General features: G+C 46.5%; 1 protein-coding gene across 1 annotated transcript in view; it reads left to right on the forward strand.

Moving 5' to 3' along the window:
* Window positions 1-26267, forward strand: part of LOC144500809 (dedicator of cytokinesis protein 2-like) — a 1379043-nt gene that overhangs the window by 280339 nt on the left and 1072437 nt on the right. Inside the window, exons 11-12 of the mRNA XM_078224279.1 lie at window positions 20541-20616; window positions 25339-25418. Of these exons, the coding sequence (XP_078080405.1) occupies window positions 20541-20616; window positions 25339-25418 (156 nt within the window). The remainder of the gene's footprint in view (window positions 1-20540; window positions 20617-25338; window positions 25419-26267) is intronic.

The raw sequence follows: 26267 nt of genomic DNA on the forward strand, positions 1-26267 counted from the left end.
TTCCCGCTGCCTCGGCAAAGCAGCCAGCATAATCAAGGACCCCACGCACCCCGGACATTCTCTCTTCCACCTTCTTCCGTCGGGAAAAAGATACAAAAGTCTGAGGTCAAATTCCAAACGACTCAAGAACAGCTTCTTCCCTGCTGCTGTCAGACATTTGAATGGACCTGCCTCGCATTAAGTTGATCTTTCTCTACACCCTAGCTATGACTGTAACACTACATTCTGCACTCTCCCGTTTCCTTTTCTATGGACGGTAAGCCGGGAATCGAACCCGGGTCCCTGGAACTGTGAGGCAGCAGTGCTAACCACCGTGCTGCCCTAATTTATGAATGAGAGCTACCTTAAATTGTGACCCCCTGCTGTACTTTCAGAAATCTGCTATTTTTCTTTGTAAAAGTCAATAAAAATTCAGAGGAAGAACCTAAATGGGGGGAAGTTAAAGGAATTGAGTTTGCCACAAAGTCTAAAGGCATGGATCAGTAATATCTAAATGAGCTGAACTAATTTGTCCCTTTTCTCTATGGCTGGTTTATTGACTCGTGTGACTGGGCCCTGGGTCTGATGAATGATTCAATCAGTGCAATTCAATTGAGGCGCTGCACTTAAGAGTTTGAAAGTGCTTGGGCCTTGACTGAATTAAGGAACTGGCAGCATACTTACTTATTTATCTGGACAGGGTGCGTGATTAAACCGATTGGCCGCACCCCTCTGATCAATGATGAGGACCCACGAGGGAACATCCACAACATGTCACAGATTCGGGGGAGTTCATTACCAAGGCTTTTTCACATTCGTACAATGACGGCGTGGGTTGGGGTTAGCAGGAGGGAGGGTGCTATTTCACACTCGTACAGCAGGGGGCGGTCTTTCATGTTATGCAGTAGCCGTGCTCTTCTTTACATATACAGTAGGGGGTGCACTTTCCCACCCATACAGTAAGTGACCTTTCACATGCCTGTAGCGGGGGGAGGGTGCTGGTAGAGCAGGGGGCATTCATGCACACAATAGCAACATGCAAACATTCAAATTCAGAGCATGAGTAGGCCACTCAGCCCCTCGAGCCTGATCCACCACCATCCAATAAGATCATGGCCGCTCTGATTGTAACTTTAACCCCATACTCCTGCCTATCCCCGATAACCTTTCACCCTCTTGGTAATCAAGAATCTATCTCGCTCTGCTTTCAAAATATTCAAAGACTCTGCTTTTTGAGGAAGACTCATGACCCCCCCTGAGAGAAAAATAAATTCTCCCCATCTCTGTCCCCAATGAGCGACCCTTTATTTTTAAACAGTGACCCCCTAGCCCCAGATTCTCCCACAAGCACGGGCTGCCTTTCCCGACCTGTACATTCGGAGATGCTCTTTTACACTCACGTAGTCATGGTAGGGGTGAGAGTGAGGGCGTGTGTGCTGTTTCACTCTCATTTAGCAGAGGGTGCTTTTTCGTATTTGTATAATGGCGGGGGCGGCGGGGGGGGGGGGGGGGGGTGGAGGTGACGTTCAAAACCACATGGTGTGACGACCTTTCAGACATGGAAAGAATGGGGGAGGCATTTTTCATATTTTACAATGGGGGTGGGGGGCGCTCTTCCTTATCTGTACAGCAGGGGGTGCTCTTTCTTACCTGTACACCTGTACAGAAGGGGGTGCTCTTTCTTCCCTCTACAGTGCAGTAGGGGATGCTCTTTCTTACCTGTACAGCAGGGGGTGCTCTTTCTTACTTGTACAGCAGGGGGTGCTCTTTCTTACCTGTACAGCAGGGGATGCTCTTTCTTACCTGTGCAGTAGGGGACACTCTTTCTTTCCTGGACAGAAGGGGGTGCTCTTTCTTACCTGTAGAGAAGGGGGTGTTCTTTGTTACCTGTGCAATAGGGGACCCTTTAACACAGGTACAGGTAGAGAAACCTTTCATACTTTTTCTTAGTCTTTGTCACCTGCTTCGGTTACCCAGTCCATTGGCAATGCACCCCACTGAAACTCTAACTCTGCACTTTCTGCCCCTCTCCTTTTAATGGTGCGTCAGACTGTGTCTTTAACCAGGAGGCAATAATCTTTTTCTTACAACTTCATGTTGACCTGCTTGTTGGATCACAGTGGGAGCTAAATTCCCCCTCAGTGTACCTGAACAGGTGCTGGAGTGTGGCAGCTAAGGGATTTTCACAGTAACTTCATTGCAGCGTTGATGCAAGCCTACCTGTGACACTGATCCTTAAACTTAAACATTGATGTCGTGATTTTGGTACGATTTGCGATTCCTCAGATACTGAAGCTGTCCAAATACAGCAAGACGTGGACAATATCCAGGCTTGGGCTGACAAGTGGCAAGTTGCATTCACGCTTCTCAAGTGCCCAGCAACTCCAATAAAAGGGAATCTAACCATGTCCCCTTGACATATAAAGTGGGATTTTCCAGCCCTGTTCGCCCCAATGCTGGAAAATCCCGCCCAAGGTCAAAGGACCTTTGGATAGTCCATTTCCCGCTCACTACAATTCCCATGGCAGGCGGAACAATAAAATACCGGCCATAAAGTTATCATAACTGAATCTCTCACCAGCAACATCCTGTGTTGGGGGCACAGCAACCATTGACCAGAAACTGAACTGGGCCAACCACAGACCGGGCTACAGGGCTTTGGGGTGGGTGTATGCAGCCTGAAGATACTATGCGGTGTCTTCAGCCTGCATGGACAAGATGGGCCGAATGGCCTCCCCCTGTGCTGTAACTTTCCTGTGGTTCTACAGACTGCATAGACTACAGGAGCAGATCAAACGCTAGGAGTTCTGTGACACAGAAACCCACCTCCTGACACCCCAAAACCTGTCCACCATCTATACAAGGTGCAAGTTATAAAGAGAGGTTGGATAGGCTTGGGTAGTTTTCTCTGGAGCAGAGAAGACTGAGGGGAGACCTGATTGAGGTGTACAAGATTATGAGGGGCATGGACAGGGTGGATAGGGAGCAGCTGTTCCCCTTTGCTGAAGGGCCAGTGATGAGGGGAACAAGTTAAAAGTGAGGGGTGGGAGGTTTAGGGGGTATTTGAGGAAAAGCCTTTTTACCCAGAGGGTGGTGACGGTCTGGAATGCGCTGCCTGGGAGGGTGGTGGAAGCGGGATGCCTCACATCCTTTAAAAAGTACCTGGATGAGTACTTGGCACATCATAACATTCAGGGCTATGGGCCAAGTGCTGGCAAGTGGGATTAGGTGGACAGGTCAGGGCCTTTCAAGCATCGGTGCAGAATCAACGGGCCTCTTCTGCATTGCAGTATTCTGTGATTCTGTGAAGTCAGGAATGCGATGGGATACTTTCCATTTGCTCGAATGAGTGCAGCTCCAACAACACTCAAGAAACTTGACACCATCCAAAATTTCAGAATTGTTACCGTACAGAAGGGGGGCCATTCAGCCCATTGTGTCTGCACTAGCTCTCTGAATGAACATTTCACCTGATGCCATTCTCCTGCTTTTTCCCCATAACCTCATGCGTTCTTCCTTTTCAAACAATCATCTCATTCCCTTTGGAATGCCTCGATTGTAGCTGCTCCCACCACACTCTCAGACAGTGCATTCCAGGTCCTACCCGCTTGCTGTGTGGAAAAGTTTTGCCCGTATGGCTTTTGCTTCTTTTATCAATACCTCAAATCTGTGCCACCTGGTTCTTGATCCTTCTGTCAATGAGAACAGTTTCTGCCTGTCTACTCTGTCCAGATCCCTTGTGATTTTGAACACACCTATCAGATTTCCTCTTAGCCTGCTTCTCTCCAAGGTGAACAGTCCCAACCTCTCCAATCTATCTCCATAACTGGAATTTCTCATCCTTGGAATCATTCTCATTCATCTCTTCTGCACTCTCTCCAATGCATTCACATCCTTCCCATAGTGTCGCACCCAGACTTCTACACAATACTCCAGCTGAGTTTTAAATAGTGTCTCACACAAGCTCAATATAACTTTCTTGCTCTTGTACTCTCTGCTCCTTTTAATAAATACAGGACAAAGCAGTCCACTTGATTGGCCCCCCATCCACCACCTTAAATATTCACTCTCTCCACCACTGATGCACAGTGTGTTTCATCTACAGATGCACTGCAGTAACTCACCAAGACTCCTTTGATAGTGCAACAAATGGATCGCAGTGGTTCAAGGTAGTAGCTCACCACCACCTTCTCAAGGGCAATTAGGGATGGACAATAAATAAGAACATAAGAAATAGGAGCAGGAGTAGGCCATCTAGCCCCTCGAGCCTGCCCCGCCATTCAATAAGATCATGGCTGATCTGAAGTGGATCAGTTCCACTTACCCGCCTGATCCCTATAACCCCTAATTCCCTTACCGATCAGGAATCCATCTATCCGTGATTTAAACACATTCAACGAGGTAGCCTCCACCCCTTCAGTGGGCAGAGAATTCCAGAGATTCACCACCCTCTGAGAGAAGAAGTTCCTCCTCAACTCTGTCCTAAACTGACCCCCCTTTATTTTGAGGCTGTGCCCTCTAGTTCTAGCTTCCTTTCTAAGTGGAAAGAATCTCTCCATCTCTACCCTATCCAGCCTGATGCGCTATCAATAAGGCGAAAGACTACCGATATGCCAATATAAGTGTAGGCTTTTATTCACAACAGAATCAGGAGCAGATCCCAACAAGTAACCGACCTGGACTGAACAAGGGGGAGGAGACAGCCACCTTTATACTAGGTGCTGAGGGGAGGAACCAAACTGGAAGGGGATGTGTCCAGGTATGACAAACACACACAACGGTGGTCCATATAGGACAAAGGCACAACTGAGGTCCACCACACAGCCCCTTCATTACCTTATAGGTCTCTATAAGATCCCCCCTCAGCCTTCTAAATTCCAATGAGTATGGTGGCCTAATCCATGAAGCCCATGTCCCATGAAAGATTAAAAGAAATCTGCGCAGCGGTCACCAACTGTCATTATTTTATTTCCCTAAATCAGTGAAACCTAAGACCCAGGTGGAAAGCAAGAGGCAAATGGGTATTGTAATATTCCAAAAAATGAAGGGCCAGTATGGTGGCACAGTGGTTAGCACTGCTGCCTCACAGCGCCAGGGACCCAGGTTCGATTCCAGCCTTGGGTGACTGTGTGAAGTTTGCACGTTCTCCCTGTGTCTGCGTGGATTTCCTCCGGGTGCTCTGGTTTCCTCCCACAGTCCGAAAGATGTGCTGGTTAGGTGGATTGGCCATGTTAAAGTGGCATGCCTTATGAGGATAGACTGAGGGAGCTCGGTCTTTTCTCCTTGTAGAGACGTAGGATGAGAGGAGACCTAATAGAGGTATATAAGATGTTGAGAGGATAGATCGGGTGGACTCTCAGAGGCTTTTCCCAGGGTGGAAATGTCTGCTACGAGAGGACACAGGTTTAAGGTGCTGGGGGGTAGGTACAGGGGAAATGTTAGGGGGAAGTTTTTCACACAGAGGGTGGTAGGCGTGTGGAATCGGCTGCCGTCAGTGGTGGTGGAGGCAAACTCAATAGGGTCTTTTCAGACACTCCTTGATGAGTACATGGGACTTAATAGGATGGAGGATTATAGGTAGGCCTAAAAAGTAGGGATATGTTCGGCATAACTTGTGGGGCCGAAGGGCCTGTTTTGTGCTGTAGTTTTCTATGTTTCTATGTTTCTAAATTGTCCCTTAGTGCCCCAAAATGTGTAGGTTAGGGGGATTAACCATGGTAAATGTGTGAGGTTACGGGGAACAGGTCTGGATGGGATTGCCCCTTAGTGTCAGGGGGATTACGTTGAGTTACAAGGATAGGGCCTGGGTGGGATTGTTGTCGGTGCAAATTCGATGGGTCAAATGGCCTCCTTCTGCACTGTAAGGATTCTATATAAAAAAAGAACTGTTAAAGGTCTGCCCTCGTGATGGATGGATTCACGGTATCGTTGTGAAACAAAGGACTGAGGCGATTGTCAGACAGACAATCAGACATTTTATACTCCCAGACAATGGTGCTGAACTGCTGTTAACTTGTGTCCTGGTGCATTGCTAATTGCCTATACCCCCTGATGGATGGTTTCACTGTACCTGTGTTTAAGAAAAAGAGATGGATATATCGACTCGTTAAGCATGGACAATGTCAGCCCAGTTTTACTGCATTATTCTTCTTCATTGCTCTTTGTGAGGATTTTCCAAATCAAGTGTGGGCGGCATGGTAGCACAGTGGTTAGCACTGCTGCTTCACGGTGCCAGGGACCCGGGTTCAATTCCGGCCTCGGGTCACTGTCTGTGTAAAGTTTGCACGTTCTCCCCGTGTCTGCATGGATTTCCTCCCACAGTCCAAAGATGTGTGGGTGAGGTGGATTGGCCATGCTAAATTACTCCTTAATGTCAGGGGGATTAGCAGGGTAAATACGAGAAGTTACGGGGATAGAGCCTGGGTGGAATTGTTGTTGATGCAGGCTCGATGGACTGAATGGCCTCCTTCTGCAGTGTAGGGATTTTATGGTTCACAGAAGCTAGAAGCAGGAGCAGGCCATTCAGCCCATTGAGCCTGCTCCGCCATTCATTATAATCATGGCTGATCATCAAATACAATATCCTGAACCCCCTTCTCCCCATATCCCTTGATCCCTTTAGCCCCAAGAGCTATATCTAATTTCTTCTTGAAATCAGATAACATTTTAACCTCAACTACTTTCTGTGGTAGTGAATTCCACACATACACCACCCTCTGGGTGAAGAAATTTCTCCTAACCTCAGTTCTAAAAGGTTTATCCCTTATCCTCAAACTATGACCCCTAGTTCTGGACTCCCCCACAATTGGCAACATTCTTTCTGAATCTACCTTGTCTAACCCTGTTAGAATTTTATAAGTTTCTATGAGATCCCCTTTCACTCTTCTAAACTCCAGTGAATATAATCCTAACCAATTTAGTCACTCCTCATATGACAGACCTGCCATCCCAAGAATCAGCCTGGTAAACCTTCGCTGTAAACCCTCTATAGCAAGGACATCTTTCCTCAGATAAAGACACCAGAACTGCACACAATACTCCAGGTATGGCCTCACCAACGCCCTATACAGTTGCAGCAAAACATCCCTATCCCTATTGCATTCTATTCTCGTGAGTAAGTGTTTGCCTGTTTTGGAACTCAGCAATCTCCCAGGTATGATCCATTGCTTTTGAGCTGAGATGGTGCTCGAGACTGACACAAGTGTCCTCGGTTGCCTCCAGGCATGAGAGAGTGCAGTAAAATAATCACTCAGGGTTTCCCATCCGACTGGATCCCTCCCTACTGAAACCTGTCTATGTCAGTGGATTAAGAATCCCTTTGGCTGATAAGCATAATGCCGTTGTAAATGCTCATTTTTAAGAGGATTAATAATAGTATTAGAAAAATTGAGCTGAATAAATCTCAGCAAACACGCTTTTAAAGGGGCTGCACACTTTAAGGCTTGATATCCCTTGAAGAAATGGGATAAGGCTCAGGACCAAGCATGTCTCTGCCTAAATAACCCACTAACGTACAAAGAACAAAGAAAAGTACAGTACAGGAACAGGCCCTTAGGCCCTCCAAGCCTGTGTCAACCATAATGCCCTAACTAAACTAAAAAAGAACCTTCTGCCCTTACTCGGTCCATTTCCCTCTATTCCCTCCCTATTCATGTACCCATCCAGATGCCTCTCAAATGTAATGCGCCTGCTTCCACCACCTCCTCTGGCAGCGCGTTTCAGGCACCCACCACTCTCTGCGTGAAAAACTTCCCCCACACATCTCCCTTAAACTTTTCCCCCTCTCACCTTGAACCTGTGTCCCCTTCTAATTGACACTTCCACCTTGGGAAAAAGCCTCTGACTATCCACCCTGTCTATGCCACTCATAATTTTGTAGACCTCTATCAGGTCTCCCCTCAGCCTCCGTCTTTCCAGTGAAAACAATCCTAGTTTATTCAACCTCTCCTCATAGTCAACACCCTCAAGACCAGGTAATATCCTGGTGAACCTTCTTTGCACTCTCTCCAAAGCTTCCACGTCCTTCTGGTAGTGTGATGACCAGATCTGCATGCAATGTTCCAAATGTGGCCTAACCAAGGTTTTCTATAGCTCACCACCCTGCCCTTCAGTAGGAGCAGGAGGGCACCCAATACCAGTTGATCTACACCCCAACATTAGTAAAGGCTTGCATAAAAACATATTTGGAAATAGACCTTCCCAAGTGTCGTCTCCCATGAAAACCAAAGAGTCTGCACTGCGCTGACAAAGGGATCTTCAATGAACATAACATCTGCCAGGACGGCACAGGAATAGACAATTGCATTTGGCCAGTGCAGGAAGTGAACCAACAACCTTGGTGTTATTAGCGCCACGCTCTAACCATCTCAGCTTTGCATAAAACGAGACAAGAAAATAAGTGGATATAAGATAAAGTGGTCATAGTCCCAGATGATCATCGGTTGCTTTGACCTTTGAGGGGGAGCTGACTGGTGGTGATTTAACCTGAGGATCACCACATCTCAGGCAAAGGGCAATGCTGAGAAGGCAACGCCTTCATGAAGAACCTCAGCCGCTATGGGAATTGAACCTGCGCTGTTGGTATTGCTCTGCTGTCCAGCCAACTGAGCAAAACTGACCCCCATGGTGGATGTAAAGGAAGCACTTGAATCACTTCCTTCCATCTCTTCACCATCAGATAGTAATTTCAACCTCAGAGTTTGTGACATAGGAACATAGGAACATCGGAGCAGAAGTAGGCAAATTCAGCCCTTCGAGCCTGCTCCGCCATTCAATCAGATCATGGCTGATCTCTCCCTGCTCTCAAATTTCCCACCTGTTCCCCATATCCCTCTTTCCCTTTTTAAAATTAGAAATATATCGATCTCCTTCTTGAAACCATTCAATGATTCAGTCTCCACCGCGCGATGGGGCAGCGAGTTCCACAAATTCACCACCCTCGGCGAGAAGTAGTTCCTCCTCATCTCAGTTTCAAATCTACCGCCTCTCAACCTATACCCTGTGACCTCTTGTTCTAGATTGCCCCATAAGAGGAAACATTTGGTCTACATTTACTTTATCAATCCCTCTCATCCTTCTAAACTCCAGCGAATACAAGCCCAAACTGTTTAATCTCTCCTCATACATTAACCCCTTCATCCCCGGAATCAACCAAAGAACAAAATAAATTACAGCAACAGGGACAGGCCCTTCAGCCCTCCAAGCCTGCACTGACCATGCTGCCCGGCTGAACTAAAACCCCTTACCCTTCCAGGGACCATATCCCTCTATTCCCATCCTATTCCTGTATTTGTCCAGACACCCTTAAAACTCACTATCATATCTGCTTCCACTATCTCCCCCGGCAGAAAGTTCCAGGCACCCACCAACCTCTGTGTAAAAAACTTGCCTCGTCCATCTTCTTTAAACCTTGCCCCTCGCGCGTTAAACCTATGTCCCCTAGTAATTGACTCTTCCACCCTGGGAAAAGCTTCTGACTATTCACTCTGTCCATGCCTCTCATAATCTTTTAGACGTCTATCAGGTCGCCCCTCAGCCCCCGCCGTTCCAGTGAGAACAAACCAAGTTTCTTCAACCTCTCCTCATAGCTAATGCCCTCCATACCAGGCAACATCCTGGTAAAGCTTTTCTGTACCCTTTCCAAAGCCTCCACATCCTTCTGGTTGTGTGGCAACCAGACTTGAACACTATATTCCAAGTGCGGCCAACTGCCACAGATGGGAAGAAGAAAGTGAAATTGAGGTCCTACCAGTAAATGCAGCATGGCATCTTCTCCGTGGCATTTCTGACCTCATCCCCCATGCCCTCTTTCAATACACAACCCTGTTTCCTCCCCACCACCCCCATAAGTAGCAAGTTCAAAGGTAAACAAAAAGAGAGGAAGAAGGAATTGGAATATTGCATCGGATATTGGGATGGATGTCAATGCCACGCAGTAAGGTACAAATTAAATTCATGGTGACAGCACCAGGGCTGAGAGAATTTGATTATGAAGAGAAATGGGTTTTGAAAAGTTAATGAATAAAAATTATTCCCCTGGCTGGTGAGTCAGGAACTGAAGAATGTAAATGTAAGATCACCAAAGGAAGAAAGGGATAGGTTAGGAGATGGATTTTTAATTCAGGTCGTTAGGGCATCAATCAGATCAAATCAGTTGGAGAATCTATAAAAATTCTTGGAAGAATACTTTCGAAGGGTTTGGGGAAAAGGCATGAGACGAATTTAAGAGCTCTTTAAGAAAGCGGACACTCAGTCAGCCAGAGTGGCTGTTAGGAGCTTTAAAATTCTTCAGCTGTATGGCTCGCTGACCTCAATGGAGGTGAATGAATTGATCGGGACAATATAAATAGATCAGTAAAAGGTTCCACTCAAGCCTTCAAAACCTTCTTTCAAATCCATACCATTAACCAAGCTTCTGGTCACCCACCCTGACAGCTTCTTATATAGCTGGGTGTCAACGCTTGACTGACAACTCCCTGTGCATTGTCTTGTGCTGTCTTAGCATGGCACGGTGGCACAGTGGTTAGCACTGCCACCTCACAGCGCCAGAGACCCGGGTTCGATTCCCAGCTTGGGTCACTGTCTGTGCGGAGTCTGCACATTCTCTCCCCATGTCTGCGTGGGTTTCCTCCGGGTGCTCCAGTTTCCTCCCACAGTCCGAAAGACGTGCTGGTTGGGTGCATTGGCCATGCTAAATTCTCCCTCAGTGTACCCGAACAAGCGCGGAGTGTGGTGACTCGGGGATTTTCACAGTAGATAGAAGCAAATTTCTGCGGATGCTGGAATCTGAAACCAAAAGGGAAAATGCTGGCAAAACTCAGCAGGTCTGGCAGTATCTTTGACATAGCTTTGACAGAGGGTCGTCTGGACTCAAAACATCAGCTCTTTTCTCTCCTTACAGATGCTGCCAGACCTGCTGAGATTTTCCAGCATTTTCCCTTTTGATTTTCACAGTAACTTCATTGCAGTGTTAATGTAAGCCTTCTTGTGGCAATAATAAATAAACTTTAAACTTCAGTCTGACCCACATGTAACTCTAGAACCGCAGCAACGTGGTTGACTCTCAGCTGCCCTCGGGTAGCTAGGGATAGTCAATAAATGCTGGCCAGCCAGCGGCGCCCATGTCCCACAAATGAATGAAGAAATTGAGGTGAAAGACATGTTGGTCAAATTCTTGGAAGGATGTATAACAGAAAGTATCGACTTTGTACTGCATGCGGGTGTGGTAACATGGTGGTTATATTATTGGCTCATACTCTAAAGGCCTGGATGAATAAATCAGAGACATGGGACTGGATTTAGGGCTCTCCTGCTGATGGCTTTGAGTGTGGGGGGAACATGTTAAGTGCAGTGGGCGAGCTGTCCATCTGTCACTCCTTATACTACATTTACACAAAACAATTGGGGTCGTGTTGGGTGACCCCCCCCCCCCCCCTCTCCCCCCCCGCCACCACCTCTCCTCACCAGCGGCCCATCTGAAACCTTAAGTGTGCAATTTATGCCCATTTAAGAGCCTCTTTCGACCACCTCCCGGATTCAAGCAGTTTTGGAAGAGGCCCGCACATTGGAGTGCCCCTCTCAGTAAAGCCCCTCTCAGATTTCCCCTCCTCTACATAGCATCTCAAACCTTGGCCCTTGCCCCTTTCATGAGCACCCCTCATCAACCTCCCAAACCCTTACAAAGTTCCGATCCATTGCAGCTTGCTTCCTTGTTTTGCGTTCTAGATTCCGTGGTCAGAGGAAACATCCCTCACCTCCAGCCAGCCAAGCCCCTTGAGAACTTTGCATGTTTCAGTGAGGTCACCTCTTAACTCCAGGGGACTATCGGCCTGGTCTGCTCAAGGGGGGCAAGTGGGGACGGCGTCAAATGAAAGCTTGCACGTAATTCTCGACTGTCTGGGACGGTTGAGCCCCACTTGCGGTGTACAGCAATGTTAGATTGTTGAACACAGACTGCCTGAAGTCCTGAGTGAAAGACAGGGAGACAGAGAGGGATATGGGAGGGACAGGTAGGGAGAGTAGGAGCACAGAAATATTGGAATGAAATCCAAGCTGTAGAAGAGCTTACTGAACACTAAGCAGATGCATTGAGCCAAGGAACTGTATAGCTGAAGCATTCAATAAAAAATAAGCTTGCAGGATAAAGGGAATAATCATGATCTATGCTACACATGGCAACTTCTCCCATGCTACAGTAGATGAAAAAGATGAGCAAGCCTTAATAATTTCAGTGACTAAGGGGCCTATGTTGGTCGCAGAGTGGACTTTACTTATATCCTTTAGACTACAAGATGCACTGCGCAAACTCACCAAGGTCCCTCACCAAGCATCTTCCAAGCCTATGACAATGAGTCTCTCGAAGGACAAGGGCAACAGACACATGGGAACCACCTGGAAGTTCCAAGGCACACAGCGCCCCCCCCCCTGCTGCTTGAAAATACATCACCTTTCCTTCACTGTCCCTAGGTTAAAATCCTGGAACTCCCTCCCTAACAGCACTGTGGCTGTGTCCAAACCTCAGTGACTGAAATGGTTCAAGAAGGCAGCTCACCACTGCGTTCTCAAGAGCAAAAAGGGAGATGAAGCCTCATGGTATTATTGCTAGACTATTAATCCAGAAACTCAACTCATGCTCTGGGAATCCAGGTTCGATTCCTGCCACAGCATGGTGGAATTTGAATTCGATTTTTAAAAAAAATCTGGAATTAAGAATCTACTGATGGCCATAAAGCCATAGTCAATTGTCAGAAAAAGCCATCTTGTTCACTAATGTTCTTCAGGGAAGGAAATCTGCCGTCCTTAGCTGATCTGGCCTACATATGACTGAAGAGCTACAGCAATGTGGTTGACTCTAAACTGCGCTCTGAAATGGCCTAGCAAGCCTCTCAGTTCAAGGGCAAGTAGGAATGGGTAATAAATGATGGCCGAGCCAGTGACACCCACCTCTGACAAATGCATTTTTTAAAAAAGACTAAGGTCTCAAATTTAAAATTCTTCTCCTTTCATTCAAATCCTGCATGGCCAAACCCCTCTCTATCGCTGTAATCACCTCAAACTCCTACAACCTTTCCTATCTCTGTAAACTCCACCAGCCCAACAACTCTGCAAGATTTCTGTGCTCCTCAAATTCAGGTCTCTGGTCCACCTCTCCCCACCCGCACCCCTCACCATTAGTTTTGGAGTGTGACATGTATTCATGCTCCGCAATTCTCAATGCAAACTCTCAACACAGTTGTTAGCACTGCTGCCTCACAGCGCCAGGGACCTGGGTTCGATTCCCGTCTTGAGTCACTGTCTGTGTGGAGTTTGCACGTTCTCCCCGTGTCTGCGTGGGTTTCCTCCCATAGTCCGAAAGACGTGCTGGTTAGGCCATGCTAAACTCTCCCTCAGTGTACCCGAACAGGCGCCAGAGTATTTTTTTAAAAAGTTTGTTTTTTATTTATTAGTCACAAATAAGGCTGACATTAACACTGCAATGAAGTTACTGTGAAATTCTCCTGGTCGCCACACTCCAGCGGAGGGAGAATTTAGCATGGACAACGTACCTAACCAGCACGTCTTTCAGACTGTGGGGGGAAACCGGAGAACCCAGAGGAAACCCCACGCAGACACAGGGAGAACATGCAGACTCCGCACAGACAGTGATCCGAACCGGGAATCGAACCCGGTCCTTGGCGCTGTGAGGCAGCAGTGCTCACCACTGTGCCACCATGCCACCCCAGTGATTGGGAGATTTTCACAGTAACTTCATTGCAGTATTAATGTAAGCCCACTTGCGACACTAATAAATAAACTTTTCTGCTCCTCTCTCCCCATTAAGATGCTGCATAAAACCCATCTCTTTTGTTCACCTGTCCTGCTTAAGCATGGTGCCAATTTTTGTTGGATTTTTTTCCTCTGAAGCGCCTTGGGACATGTTACTGTATCGAAAATGCTCTGAATATGCAAGGAGGGTTGTCGGAGATGACTATCTTTCTGCTATGCTGCCTAATTATGTTGCAACTTGATACCCTCACATCAGCTAAATCTAGAGTGAAATTTAAATTGAAAATCAGCCATAACTATTTTATATGCATATTCTCAAGAATGGGACATTGATCATGAAACTGTTAACACTTGAACTGTTACAGGGATTCAGACTTGAGCAGAATAAATGATGCTGGCTGGCAAAGATACAGGATTATAAAATTTTCAAACTAACTTTATTGAACTAGATTTCAAAATCAAAAGGCATCATCAGAAGGGCGGCACGGTGACACAGTGGTTAGCACTGCTGCCTCACAACGCCAGGGAACTGGGTTCGATTCCAGGCTTGGGTCACTGTCTGTGTGGGATCATAGAATCACAGAATAGAATCGTACGATCCCTATAGTGCAGAAGGAGGACATTCGGCCCATTGAACAGTCAAGCACCGAAAACAATCCCACCCAGGCCCAATCCCCATAGCCCCACATAGGGGATTTTCAGCGTAACTTCATTGTAGTGTTAATGTAAGCCTACTTGTGGCACGAATAAATAAACTAAAACTATTTACCCTGCCAGTCTCCCAACATTAAGGGGTAATTTAGCATGGCCAATCGATATGATAGTGACTTTTAAATATTTTTTTGATTTCATTTCATTTATTATTGTCACATGTATTAACATACAGTGAAAAGTATTGTTTCTTGCGCGCTATACAGACATAAATACGGTAGTGACTTTTAGTGGGCGTCCTGACAAATACATGAATAGGATGAGAATAGAGGGATATAGTCCCCGGAAGGGTAGGGGATTTTAGTTCAGTCGGACAGCATGGTCGGTGCAGGCTTGGAGGGCCGAAGGGCCTGTTCCTGTGCTGTAATTTTCTCTGTTCTTTGTTCAATCCACCTAACCCGCACATCATTGGAGTTTGTACATTCTCCCCATGCATGGATTTCCTCCAGGTGCTGATAACTGATGGATAGGTGTATAAAATCCTAGGGCCTACCATTGGAAAACAAAATTTACAAACCGATTTCTTCCAATTCACTTGTTTCCTCATTATACAAACACTCTATTCTCCCAATTCAGTTTATGCTTTATCCTTTATATTACAGGACAACTACTGGTCTCTTTCCAATCCAACTTTCTGTCTTACTTTAAACTATCAGATCAAAGAGTTGTCCGAATGAGAGCCACAAAGTGGAAACATGTACTCAGACCCCAACCTTGCCTTTCCATCTCTTCACTTTCACCCCAGCAAAGCTGACATTTCCCTTCCAGCTTTGTTTCAACTCAACCAGAGTGTTAAAGGGTTACAAGTTCCCTGAGTGACGCTCGCAAGCCTTTAGCCCACCTGGAGAGCTAATCAGATGCTCCAGGGGAAAAGATGTAACCATTGACATGTTGGCCAGAGTCCAGATGTACAGAGAAGCTGGAAAGAAAAGGTTACACCTTTCTTATACCTCCCTCTGACATTGTGTTCAGAAGCTTTGGTGATGAAGGGTTGTTTACTCCCTGCGTGTTAAGTTCTGTGATTGGTCAGTGCTGCATTGGGTGACAGTCCTCATGAACTGTTTCAAAATGCCCATTTGGACCGTTACAAAATCCCCCAAATATTCCACATGTTTGAGAAGCGTCACCCAGATGTGCCCTCACACAATTTCAAGGTTTCTCGTTCTCCTAACCATGACGATAACCATGGGACCAGAAAACATTTTAAAACTCCCTTAATGATGTTCACCATTTCAGTAGCCGCCTTCTGCACTGTAGGGATTCTACGCTTCTAGGAAATTTGTTTTAAGTTTATTTATTTGTTGATTGTGAAAATCCCCTCGTCGCCACACTTCGGTGCCTGTTCAGGTACACTGAGGGAGAATTTAGCATGGCCAATGCACCTAACCAGCTCGTCTTTCGGACTGTGGGAGGAAACCGGAGCGCCTGGAGGAAACCCACACAGACATGGGGAGAATGTGCAAACTCCACACAGACAATGATCCAAGGCTGGGATCGAACCCGGGTCTCTGGCACAGTGAGGCAGCAGTGCTAACTGCTGTGCCACTGTGCCACCTCCTGGGGGTTTGGGGTTTTTAGTATCTTGGAAGCATTCATGGTTTAAGTATAAAACTCACAAGTTCCGAGTGAGGCCAAATCTTGGGTTTAACTTTAATTTCTTCACTACCATCTCCAGTATAGCAGTCCCTCAGTACTGCACTGAAATGTCAGCATGGGAAATGAGCAGAAGTTTCGCTGTGGAATTTGAGCGTATTGCCTTCCAACTCGTTTGTAGGCAAGCACACTACCAAACTGAGCGAAGCAGATGGATGAGCACAGACTAATTTTTGTTACAATATTCAATTTGATATCAATTTAAATTCTGCATTAATTTTTAAAATTCATTTTGAATTAATTTAGATTCACGCACTGGTGCTTTAGTATGCTATCTAATCTCACTTCTCCATTATATCTGTAACCCACCATGGTTCATTTTATATTCCCGCTGCTTATTCCCATCCCCTAGTCTAATCATGTTGCTCTTATTCACATTAGATTTATCAGCCCTGATCCATCCAGATTGCTCTATTCTTTAACTTTGATTATCAGTCTGCAGTTGGGAAAGGCAGAAGTGCTGAGGCAGGGAAGATCTGCATGCTGCACAGGTCGCAATCTCAGTGCTACATGGGGGACGGAAACAAAACTCTGAACCCTGTAAACCCAAAAGAGAGAAAGCAGCAGATCATTCAGCATCTTGTGCAGCCCCTTCAAAGAGCTGGCATAGACAAGCTGGGCTGAATGGCCACCTTCTGTGCTGTCCTATGATTCATCTGTAGAGAGAGGATTGGATTTGAATTGGTTTGATTTATTATTGTCACATGTATTGGTATACAGTGAAAAGTATTGTTTCTTGCATACTATACAGACAAAGCATACCGTACATAGAGAAGGAAAGGACAGAATGCAGAATGTAGTGTTACAGTCATAGCTAGGGTGTAGAGAAAGATCAACTTAGTGCGAGGTAGGTCCATTCAAAAGTCTGAAGGCAGCAGGGAAGAAGTTGTTCTTGAGTCAGTTGGTACACGTCCTCAAACTTTTCTTTATTTTTCCCGAAGGAAGAAGGTGGAAGAGGGAATGTCCGGGGTGCGTGGGGTCCTTAAATATGGCTGCTTTGCCAAGGCAGCGGGAAGTGTAGACAGAGTCAATGGATGGGAGGCTGGTTTGTGTGATGGATTGGGCTACATTCACAATCTTTTGTAGTTCCTTGCGGTCTTGGACAGAGCAGGAGCCATGCCAAGCTGTGCTACAACCAGAAAGAACATTTCGATGGGCTCCTCAGGTCCTGGATAATTTAGTAGTCTGGCAATAATTGTTCAAGTCCCATAACATCAGTACACATTTATCTAGTGACTTAGACAGAGGAAACATATTTTAAGGGCCTCAAAATGGGAACAAACTGGCCCTAAGCAGTAACGGAACAGAGATGAACCAAAACATGATCAGGAAGGTGTTGGGGAGACCTTCAAATCCGAGAAGGAGAGTATCAAGGCTGAGCTGCTGGTTAAGGTGACAATCGATGTATAGCTGAGGGAAGGAAGGGGGATGGAGATCTAATGGGGATGGACGGGGATGGTTGGAGGAGGGCTGCATGGTGGCACAGTGGTTAGCACTGCTGCGTCACAGCGCCAGGGACCCGGGTTCAATTCCCGGCTTGGGTCAGTGTGTCGAGTTTGCACATTCTCCCCATGTCTGCGTGGGTTTCTCTAATCAAAAAGTCTTTTTCAAATGCACTGCTACAAGGTTCCTGGGATTTCTCTTCCTTTGATTAACTTTTTCTCTTCCACATGTCCTTGTTCAATCTCTGATATCAGGAAATAAATTCCCCCAGCCATCATCAACTATTCCAAAATCAAATGACAGAAAGAAACCAGAAGTTCAAATGGAAATGTCCACACTAGATTGTAAAAAAACCCCACCAAAAGCCTGCACTGACATATCATCCACCCTCGGCTGATGAACCAATACTCCTCCATGTTCAACACCAATTGGAGGTGGTCCCGGCACAGAGTGTAATCTGGGTGGGGACTCCAATGTCCGTCACCAAGAGTGGCTCAGTAGCAGCACCACAGACCGAGCTAGCTGGGTCCTAAAGGACATCGCTGCTCGATTGGGACTGCGGCAGGTGGTGAGGGAACCAACAAGAGGGAAAAACATACTTGACCTCACCCTCACCAATCTGCCTGTCACAGATGCATCTGTGCATAATGTCGGTAGGAGTGACCATCGCACAGTCCTTCATATCTCCGTCCTGGGAATTCCATGGGGAATTCCTGTGGTAATAACACACTTCCTGACTCCTGAAAGCCTATCCACCATCAACAAGGCAGAAGTCAGGAGTGTGACGGAATACTCCCCACTTGCCTGGATGGGTGCAGCTCCAACAACACTCAAGAAGCTCGACACCATCCAGGACAAAGCAGGCCGCTTGATTGGCACCACATCCACATTCACCCGCTCCGCCTCCGACACTCAGTAGCAGCAATGTGTACCATCTACAAGATTTTAGGAATTCACCAAGTCTCCTCAGACAGCACCTTTGAAACCCATGACTGCTAACAGCCAGAAGGACAAGGGCAGCAGACACATGGGAGCACCACCATCTGGAAGTTCCCATCAAAGTCAACTCACCATTCTGACTTGGGAATATATCACCGTTCCTTCACTGTCTCTGCATCAAAATCCTGAAATGTCCCCCCTAACAACACTATGGGAACACCTACACCACAGGGACTGCAGCGGTTCAGGAAGGCAGCTCACCACAACCTTCGCAATGGCAATTACTATGCAGTAAGAAGTCTCACAACACCAGGTTAAAGTCCAACAGGTTTATTTGGTATCATGAGCTTTCGGAGCGCTGCTCCTTCATCAGCTAAATCAGCACTCACCTGAATATACGGTGATTGGGAAGAGGAAGTCCCAGAGACAGTGCTCACTAATGACATGTTTATGTATTAAAATGAACTTGCTGTGGTCCCGCGGCATGTTTCACACCACTCCACCGGCGAGGGGCTGGTAAGATCGGAACTCAGAAACCCGCCAGCATAAATCATGCTCTCCAGATATGGAGCACCCGCTGACATTCCCGCAGATGGAGAGTGTGGGCTCAAAATCGCTCCCAAAGAGTTTACAGCACAAAAAAGAGGCCCTTCGGCCCATTATTTCCCCACTGGCAATCTAGCCCATCTGGCTCATTAACGTTCTGTCGGGAAGGAAATCTGCTGTCCTTACCTGGCCTGGCCTACATGTGACTTCAGAGCCACAGCAATATGGTTGACTCTCAACTACCTTCGGGCAACTAGGGATGGGCAATAAATGCTGACCAGCCAGCGACGCCCATATCCCACGAATGAATTTTTAAAAAGCACCTATTGTTATGACGCGGAGGTGATGTTTCCCTCTGCGTGATGTTGGAAGCCCCCCAAAGGGATATACCTCACCTCGTAATCTTAAGGAAGTGGGTGTGAGGGACTAGGAGGTTATTAGTTTAGGTAAATTAAAGCAGGGTCGGGCACTCTCTGTAATGAACAATTAACAGGTCTTTATTTTAAACTGGCGACAACCTTATTAAAACAATTACCAAACTGAATAAACTGGCCAATAGAATGCTGCCTGGATAATACATGACTCGTGAACGAAACAAAGGGTTATAAATTCCAGTCATTCTCAAAAGGATATATATACTACCAGGTACTTGTTAGAAGTCTGAAGGTCTTTGCAGTCCAGATCTAAAATGTCTCCCGAGTTGATCTATTTTTGACTGTAGATGGTAAATTTGATGAAGACATACATTAAACTGCAGGATTCGGTGTGAGGGTCTAGCCTCTCCCTCCTTCTGATTAAAGAAGTGGCCAGATTACTCTAACTGTTATTTCCCCTTGTCCGGGTTTAAGTATCGAGAATTACCTCACAGTATTCCTGCACTTGGAGTGGAATGAGGCTGTCAATAACACTCAAATTTGAATTCAATTGGCTCTGTGTCTTTGAGTGCTTGCTTTAAACCCATTGGTTCAATTCAAAAGCCTGTTTTGTTATGCTGGAGCTCTGGTTGCTGCTTTAGGTACAAGTGTTGCAAAATTGGCTTCTGCAGCCCGCTTTCTGCAGTTTAAAATCCCGAGCACAAAGACATGCTTTTTAAAGAGACAATGCTATATGATTTCTTTTGGTTTCAGTATTTCTTTTCAATATTTACCACTAACACCACATTTTTAACCTTATATATGCAACTTCATAACACTATCCATTCTGATCCCATTTTCCAGCTCTTGGCCCATCGCCTTGTATGCTATGATGTTTCATGTGTTCATCTAACTGTTTCCTAAATGTTGCGAGGATTCTCGCCTCTCTCAGTCTTTCAGGCAGTGAGTTCCAAATTCCCACCGCCCTCTGGATGAAAAAGTTTTCCCTCAAATCTCCTCTGAATCTGAGCTGTTCTTGCCTATTGGGAAGGGTCCAGGAAGAGGGAGAGAGCAGCCTGGGGAAGGGCTACAACTGGGGAGAGGAATAGTAAGGCACCTCTTTCTAATTCAAATTGCTTTTTCTTTTTGCAGCGATGGACATTACCGACATTTTGAAGGGAAAGGCAGAGAGTGATGAGGACAAACACCATTTTATTCCCTTTCAACAGTAAGTGAAGACTTAAGTTTGACTTAATGTTTGGCCCTGCCGCGAAGAGTCAGATCACAATTAGAGGTTTGCATCTTGATCTTTCTTCACAGTAGTGCCTCTCCACATGAAGGAAGTTAAATAAGGATAATTTTGGGCAGATAAAAGAGTGTATTTCACCGGGTTGATGGCTCTCCAGTTGATGTTTATCCCGGTGTGGGTCCCTGGGAACATCCCTTTGAGCACTGAGTCCTGTGTCATGGAATTGTTAGACTAAGCTCTGTCTAGACTTTCTTTGCAAAGGAACATTCCAGAAGAGATGGACAATGCTCTCGTTTCCATACCTCTGCCATTTTATTCAAGTCTTATTGTCTGAAGTCAACAGTAGATACTCAATGCCTTTGGTTCAGTGCTGGCACAGTTGTTAGCACTGCTGCCTCACGGCACCAGGGACCTGAGCTCGATTCCCGGCCTTGGGTCACTGTCCGTGTGGAGTTTGCACATTCTCCCTGTGTCTGCGTGGGTTTCCTCCGGGTGCTCCGGTTTCCTCCCACAGTCCAAAGATGTGTCGGTTAGGTGCATTGGCCATTATAAATTGCCCCTTAATGTCAGGAGCACTATCTAGGGTAAATGCATGGGGTTATGTGGATAGGGTCTGGGTGGGATTGTGGTTGGTGCAGAATCGATGGGCCAAATGGCCTCCTTTTGCACTGTAAGATTATATTGTTCTGCCAGTCAATTTAAACCTTCCAGCAGTCACTATTTCCCAGATGATTTTTTTTCCCTTGGAGTTCTGATAATAAGTTCGGCTAAGCCTAACAGTTGATTGATAATATAATTAGCTCCAGTTCCCTCTTTTTATTATTTGATTTGATTTATTATTGTCACGTGTTAGTATACAGTGAAAAGTATTGTTTCTTGCACACTATACAGACAAAGCATACTGTTCATAGAGAAGGAAAGGAGAGGGTACAGAATGTAATGTTAGTCTTTGATTTGATTTATTATTGTCACATGTATTAACATACAGTGAAAAGTATTGTTTCTTGTGCGCTATACAGACAAAGCATACCGTTCATAGAGAAGGAAAGGAGAGAGTGCAGAATGTGTAGTGCTACAGTTATAGCTAGGCTGTAGAGGAAGATCAACTTAATGCGAGGTAGGTCCATTCAAAAGTCTGATGGCAGCAGGGAAGAAGCTGTTCTTGAGTCAGTTGGTACGTGTCCTCAGACTTTTGTAGCTTTTTCCCGTCAGAAGAAGGTAGAAGAGAGAATGCCCCGGATGCATGGGGTCCTTAATTGTTGCTGGCTGCTTTTCCGAGGCAGCGGGAAGTGTAGACAGAGTCAATGGATGGGAGGCTAGTTTGCGTGATGGATTGGGCTTCGTTCAGGACCCTTTGTAATTTCTGGCGGTCTTGGTCAGAGCAGGAGCCATACCAAGTTGTGATACAACCAGAATGATGCTTATTAAGCAGTGGGACATAGGTTTGAACAACAAATTTAGTTCATTTTCATCCAGAAAGTGATTAAAATGGACCTTGGCAAAGTGGCGAAGATGTGACCCTGGAATCATTTCAGGCACAATTAGATGCAGCAATGGGGGGGGGGGGGGGGGGGGGGGGGGGAGAGAATTGCTTCACATATTAATTGGATGTATTCAGAATGATTGAATTTCCTTCCCTCATCCAGAATCTGCTTGCCATATTGTTCAATGTGTTCTTGAATAGTCGAGAGATTTCTTAGCGAGCAGTTTGGACAGTAAGGAAACATCATGACACAATCATGCAACCACACCTGGGGCAGAATCTTGTGCCCGCCCTCACGAAAGGTTTCCTGGTGGGGAGCAGTTAATGGCACTGGAGGGTGGCAAGTCAAGATCCTGCCACCTGCCCACCTTTATCGTAAGCAGGTCCATCGTGGAAACCTTGTGGATGTCCTTCCTGCCCACCACCAGCTGAGGCATTTAAATTGGTGATTAATGCCAAATTAAGGGTCTTGTCACACTGTCACTGTTATTAACCCAGCAGTGGACAGGGGGTCACCGTGCAAGTAACATGGCTAGTAAACCCTGGTGTGTTTGCTTGCAGCATTGACTGGGGTCCCTTGTTCAAAAGCGTTTCGCATCTGATTGAGGGACCTGACAGTGGGAAGGGGACACACAGAAATCCACCTGTGATGATACTATGCCGCTAAGAAATGTATTCATATCTCGTTTCTTGTGAGGGGTATGTGTAAAATTCAGCTCTGTTTACACAGTGCCGATTTGTCTGCACCAGGCAGCTCATGTGCTGAGAATGCAGGCTAGGGACCTTGATCTTGGCTCGGGATGTGTTTGTTTTAATTTGAGTTAATGCATTTTTGTGTATTTGGTTTTTCCCCCTAGGGTTTCAGGGTAGGGTTTTGATTAAGTTGATTGATAGAGTCACGTGCTTAAGACGAGGAGCTACGTTTACAGGGAAAAGCAGGCAGTTACTGGCGGGCTCTGAAAGAAGAAAGAGGCCTTTCTCTCTCTGGAGGCTGCTGTTTGGGACTTGTGAGAAATAGGTCTCTCTGTCTGTCTGTCTCTCTCTCTTCAGGAGTGATCTGGAGGCTCAAAGACTGGCAGCCCAAGTGCAGGCACATGTGTTGCTAAATGATTTTCAAATGGAGTTTAAGTATATAAGAGGAATATTGTTTGAATTGAAATTAATAGAGATAAATTAGCAGTTTATGTTCAAGTACTTCAAATGGCTAAAGTTAAGCTCATTCATTTATTATAGAACATAGAACATTACAGCACAGAACAGGCCCTTCGGCCCACGATGTTGTGCCGACCTTCATCTGAAACCAAGATCAAGCTATAGAACATAGAACATATTGTTTATTGTTAAATAAAATCTGTTTTGATAAAAGTTTCCCAGTGAGTCAATAGAATCACATCTGGAGTGAAACGCCTTATCCTCACACTAATGCCAAAATAAATAAAACTGTTGGGTCGTGTCAGGCTTCATAACATACTTTGGGGTTTCTGCTCCATACCTTAACACACCCCTTGTCCTTGTTATTGATCCCCTAGCCTCCTCCGCTGCAACCCTCAGCCCGTAACCTCCTTGGTGCCACCACTTACTTCCCAGAGGGAAAAACAGTAAAAACTGGGAATACTGGCCGGAACCGTTTCTTCCATTGGGCTGAGCCCGGGTGTCCTCCAGATCCCAGGTGTTGGATGAGTGCTGGCAACAGCCATTGCCTGCCTGCTGAGTGCAGAGGGGTAGCTGGCCTCTGATTGGTGGGCAGTTCTGGGGTGGGAGGGACCCCCCAGGGTCCTTGACCTCCTCGGGGGTGGGAGGGACCCCCCAGGGTCCTTGATCTCCGAGGAAGGCCCGCTGCTGCCCTGCTATATGCCTGAGTGTCCTGAGCAGTACAAGAAGCGATGGGCCTTCTTGAAAAGAAGCAATGCTATGGGTTTCAACCACTCACAAGCCAGTGACTGAGGATCCCCTTCCACCGCCACCCCCCCCTACACCACCGTCACCTTGCTCCATTCCACCCAAAGGGTGACAAAGGGTTAGAACTCCCGTGGGAATCGATACAATATGTTGATTGTTAATTTTAAAACTGAGATTGATAGATTTTTGACAACGAAATGTATTAAGGGATATGGGGCATAGGTAGGTATACGGAGTTAGTTCAAAAACCAGCCATGATCTGCCTGGAAATCTACTCCAATGTTTTGAATAGGTTTGAGATGCATCACTGACAGTGCAGCACTCCATCAATACTGCACTTTCAGTTCATAGAGTCCCTACAGTGCAGAAGGAGGCCATTCGGCCCATCGAGCCTACACCGACTCTCTGACAGAGCATCTTACCCAGGCCCACCTCTCCCCATCCCTGTAACCCCATGCATTTACCTCACTAATCCTCCTAACCTACAAATATTGGGGTAACTTACTTGGAGGGGCAATATAGCATAGCCAATTGACCTAACCTGCACATCTTTTGACTGTGGAACGAAAGCGGAGCACCTGGAGGAAACCCACGCAGACACTGGGAGAATGTGCAGACACCACACAGAGAGTCACCCGAGGCTGGAATTGAACCCAGGTCCCTGACGCTGCGAGGCAGCAGCGCTCACCACTGTGCCACCGTGCTGCCCAAGTGACAAGATAACCCATAATCCGGAGTATGTTGTCAAGCCTCCAGAGTGGGGCTTGAACTCCGAACCTTCTAATTCAGGGGAAGGCTGTTACCCACTGAGCCAAGAGGGGTGACCTGTTGTGCCAGTTGACCACCCGGGGAATCCTGATGGGAATCTGCTCCAAGGTCGTCAAAATGAGAGGGGTGGTTGGGGGGGGTGGGTGGTTAAGATACAGATCAGCCATGTTCTTATCGTAAGTGGAGCAGACTCGAATGGGCCTGCTCCTGTAGGTTTTGGTTCCCCGCAGAGCAACACCCACCTATTCCTCCGGAACATTTCTGAGCTGGTAGTTAAAATTCAGCCCGCTCCCTCTTACACAACCACAAAGCGTTGACCTGTACAAGCATGAAGAACAATTTCACAGCTGAGTGACCTGTTGCCCTCTCGGGTTTTAGGAGCTTTGATAATCCTCCCTCAGATGCGGATTGGCTTGGATTTCTTTACAGGGTAATGAGTTTGGTCCGTTCTGGCATTATACTGCTCAAGCGACTGCCAACAAGCAATAATGTTCCGTAAGTATCTCCCATAGTTAATTATTTCTGAAACTTTATTTCTTCTCTCCCCGCAGAGTCGCAGCTGAAAATGATTTCCTCCACACTTTAATCCATAAAGTAGTAGCTGCCAAGGATATAAACCACAAAGGACAAGGTAAAATATTCCTCTTCAAGTCGCTCCGCACTCTAACATAGCAAAGCAACTGTCTTTTTGCAAATCCCAGGGAGGCGATGGCCGAGTGGTGTTATCGTTAAACTATTAATCCAGAGACTCGGCTAATGTTCCGGGTTCAAATCCCGCCACGGCAGATGGTGGAATTTGAATTCAATTTAAAAAGAAATCTGCAATTAAGAAATCATGGAAACCCTACAGTGCAGAAGGAGGCCATTCAGCCCATCGGGTCTGCACCAACAACAATACCACCCAGGCCCTATCCCTGTAATCCCACATATTTATCCCGCTAATCCCTCGAGCCGATGCATCCCGGGACACTAAGGGGCAATTTAGCAAGACCGATGCACCTAACCCACACATCTTTGGACTGTGTGGGAGGAAACTGGAACACCTGGAGGAACTGCTGATAATCATGAAACCATTGTCGATTGTCGGAAAAACCCGTCTGTTTCACTAATGTCCTTTAGGGGACAAAATCTGCCGTTCTGACCTTGCCTACATGTGACTCCAGAGCCACAGCAATGCGGTTAACTCTCAACTGCCCTTGGGTGACCAGAGATGGGCAATAAATGCTGGCCAGCCAGCGATGCCCATGTCCCGCGAATGAATAAAAAACAATTCACAAGCTAGGCAGCCGAATTGGGCTCTGTAGCGGAGCTGGTGCCAATGCCACTGGAAGTCCAAACTGGCAATGCTTCTGCTCCCTTGCATCGCTGCCCAAACAGTGTGCCATGACTGATAGAGCACTGGCACAGACGTACCCTCTGTGTATAAGAAGGTTGTGACTAACATCGACTTGGCATGGGACATGCTATTTTGTATGCCACC

This window comes from Mustelus asterias, chromosome 1 (genome assembly GCF_964213995.1).
Source record: "Mustelus asterias chromosome 1, sMusAst1.hap1.1, whole genome shotgun sequence".
NCBI lineage: Eukaryota > Metazoa > Chordata > Chondrichthyes > Carcharhiniformes > Triakidae > Mustelus > Mustelus asterias.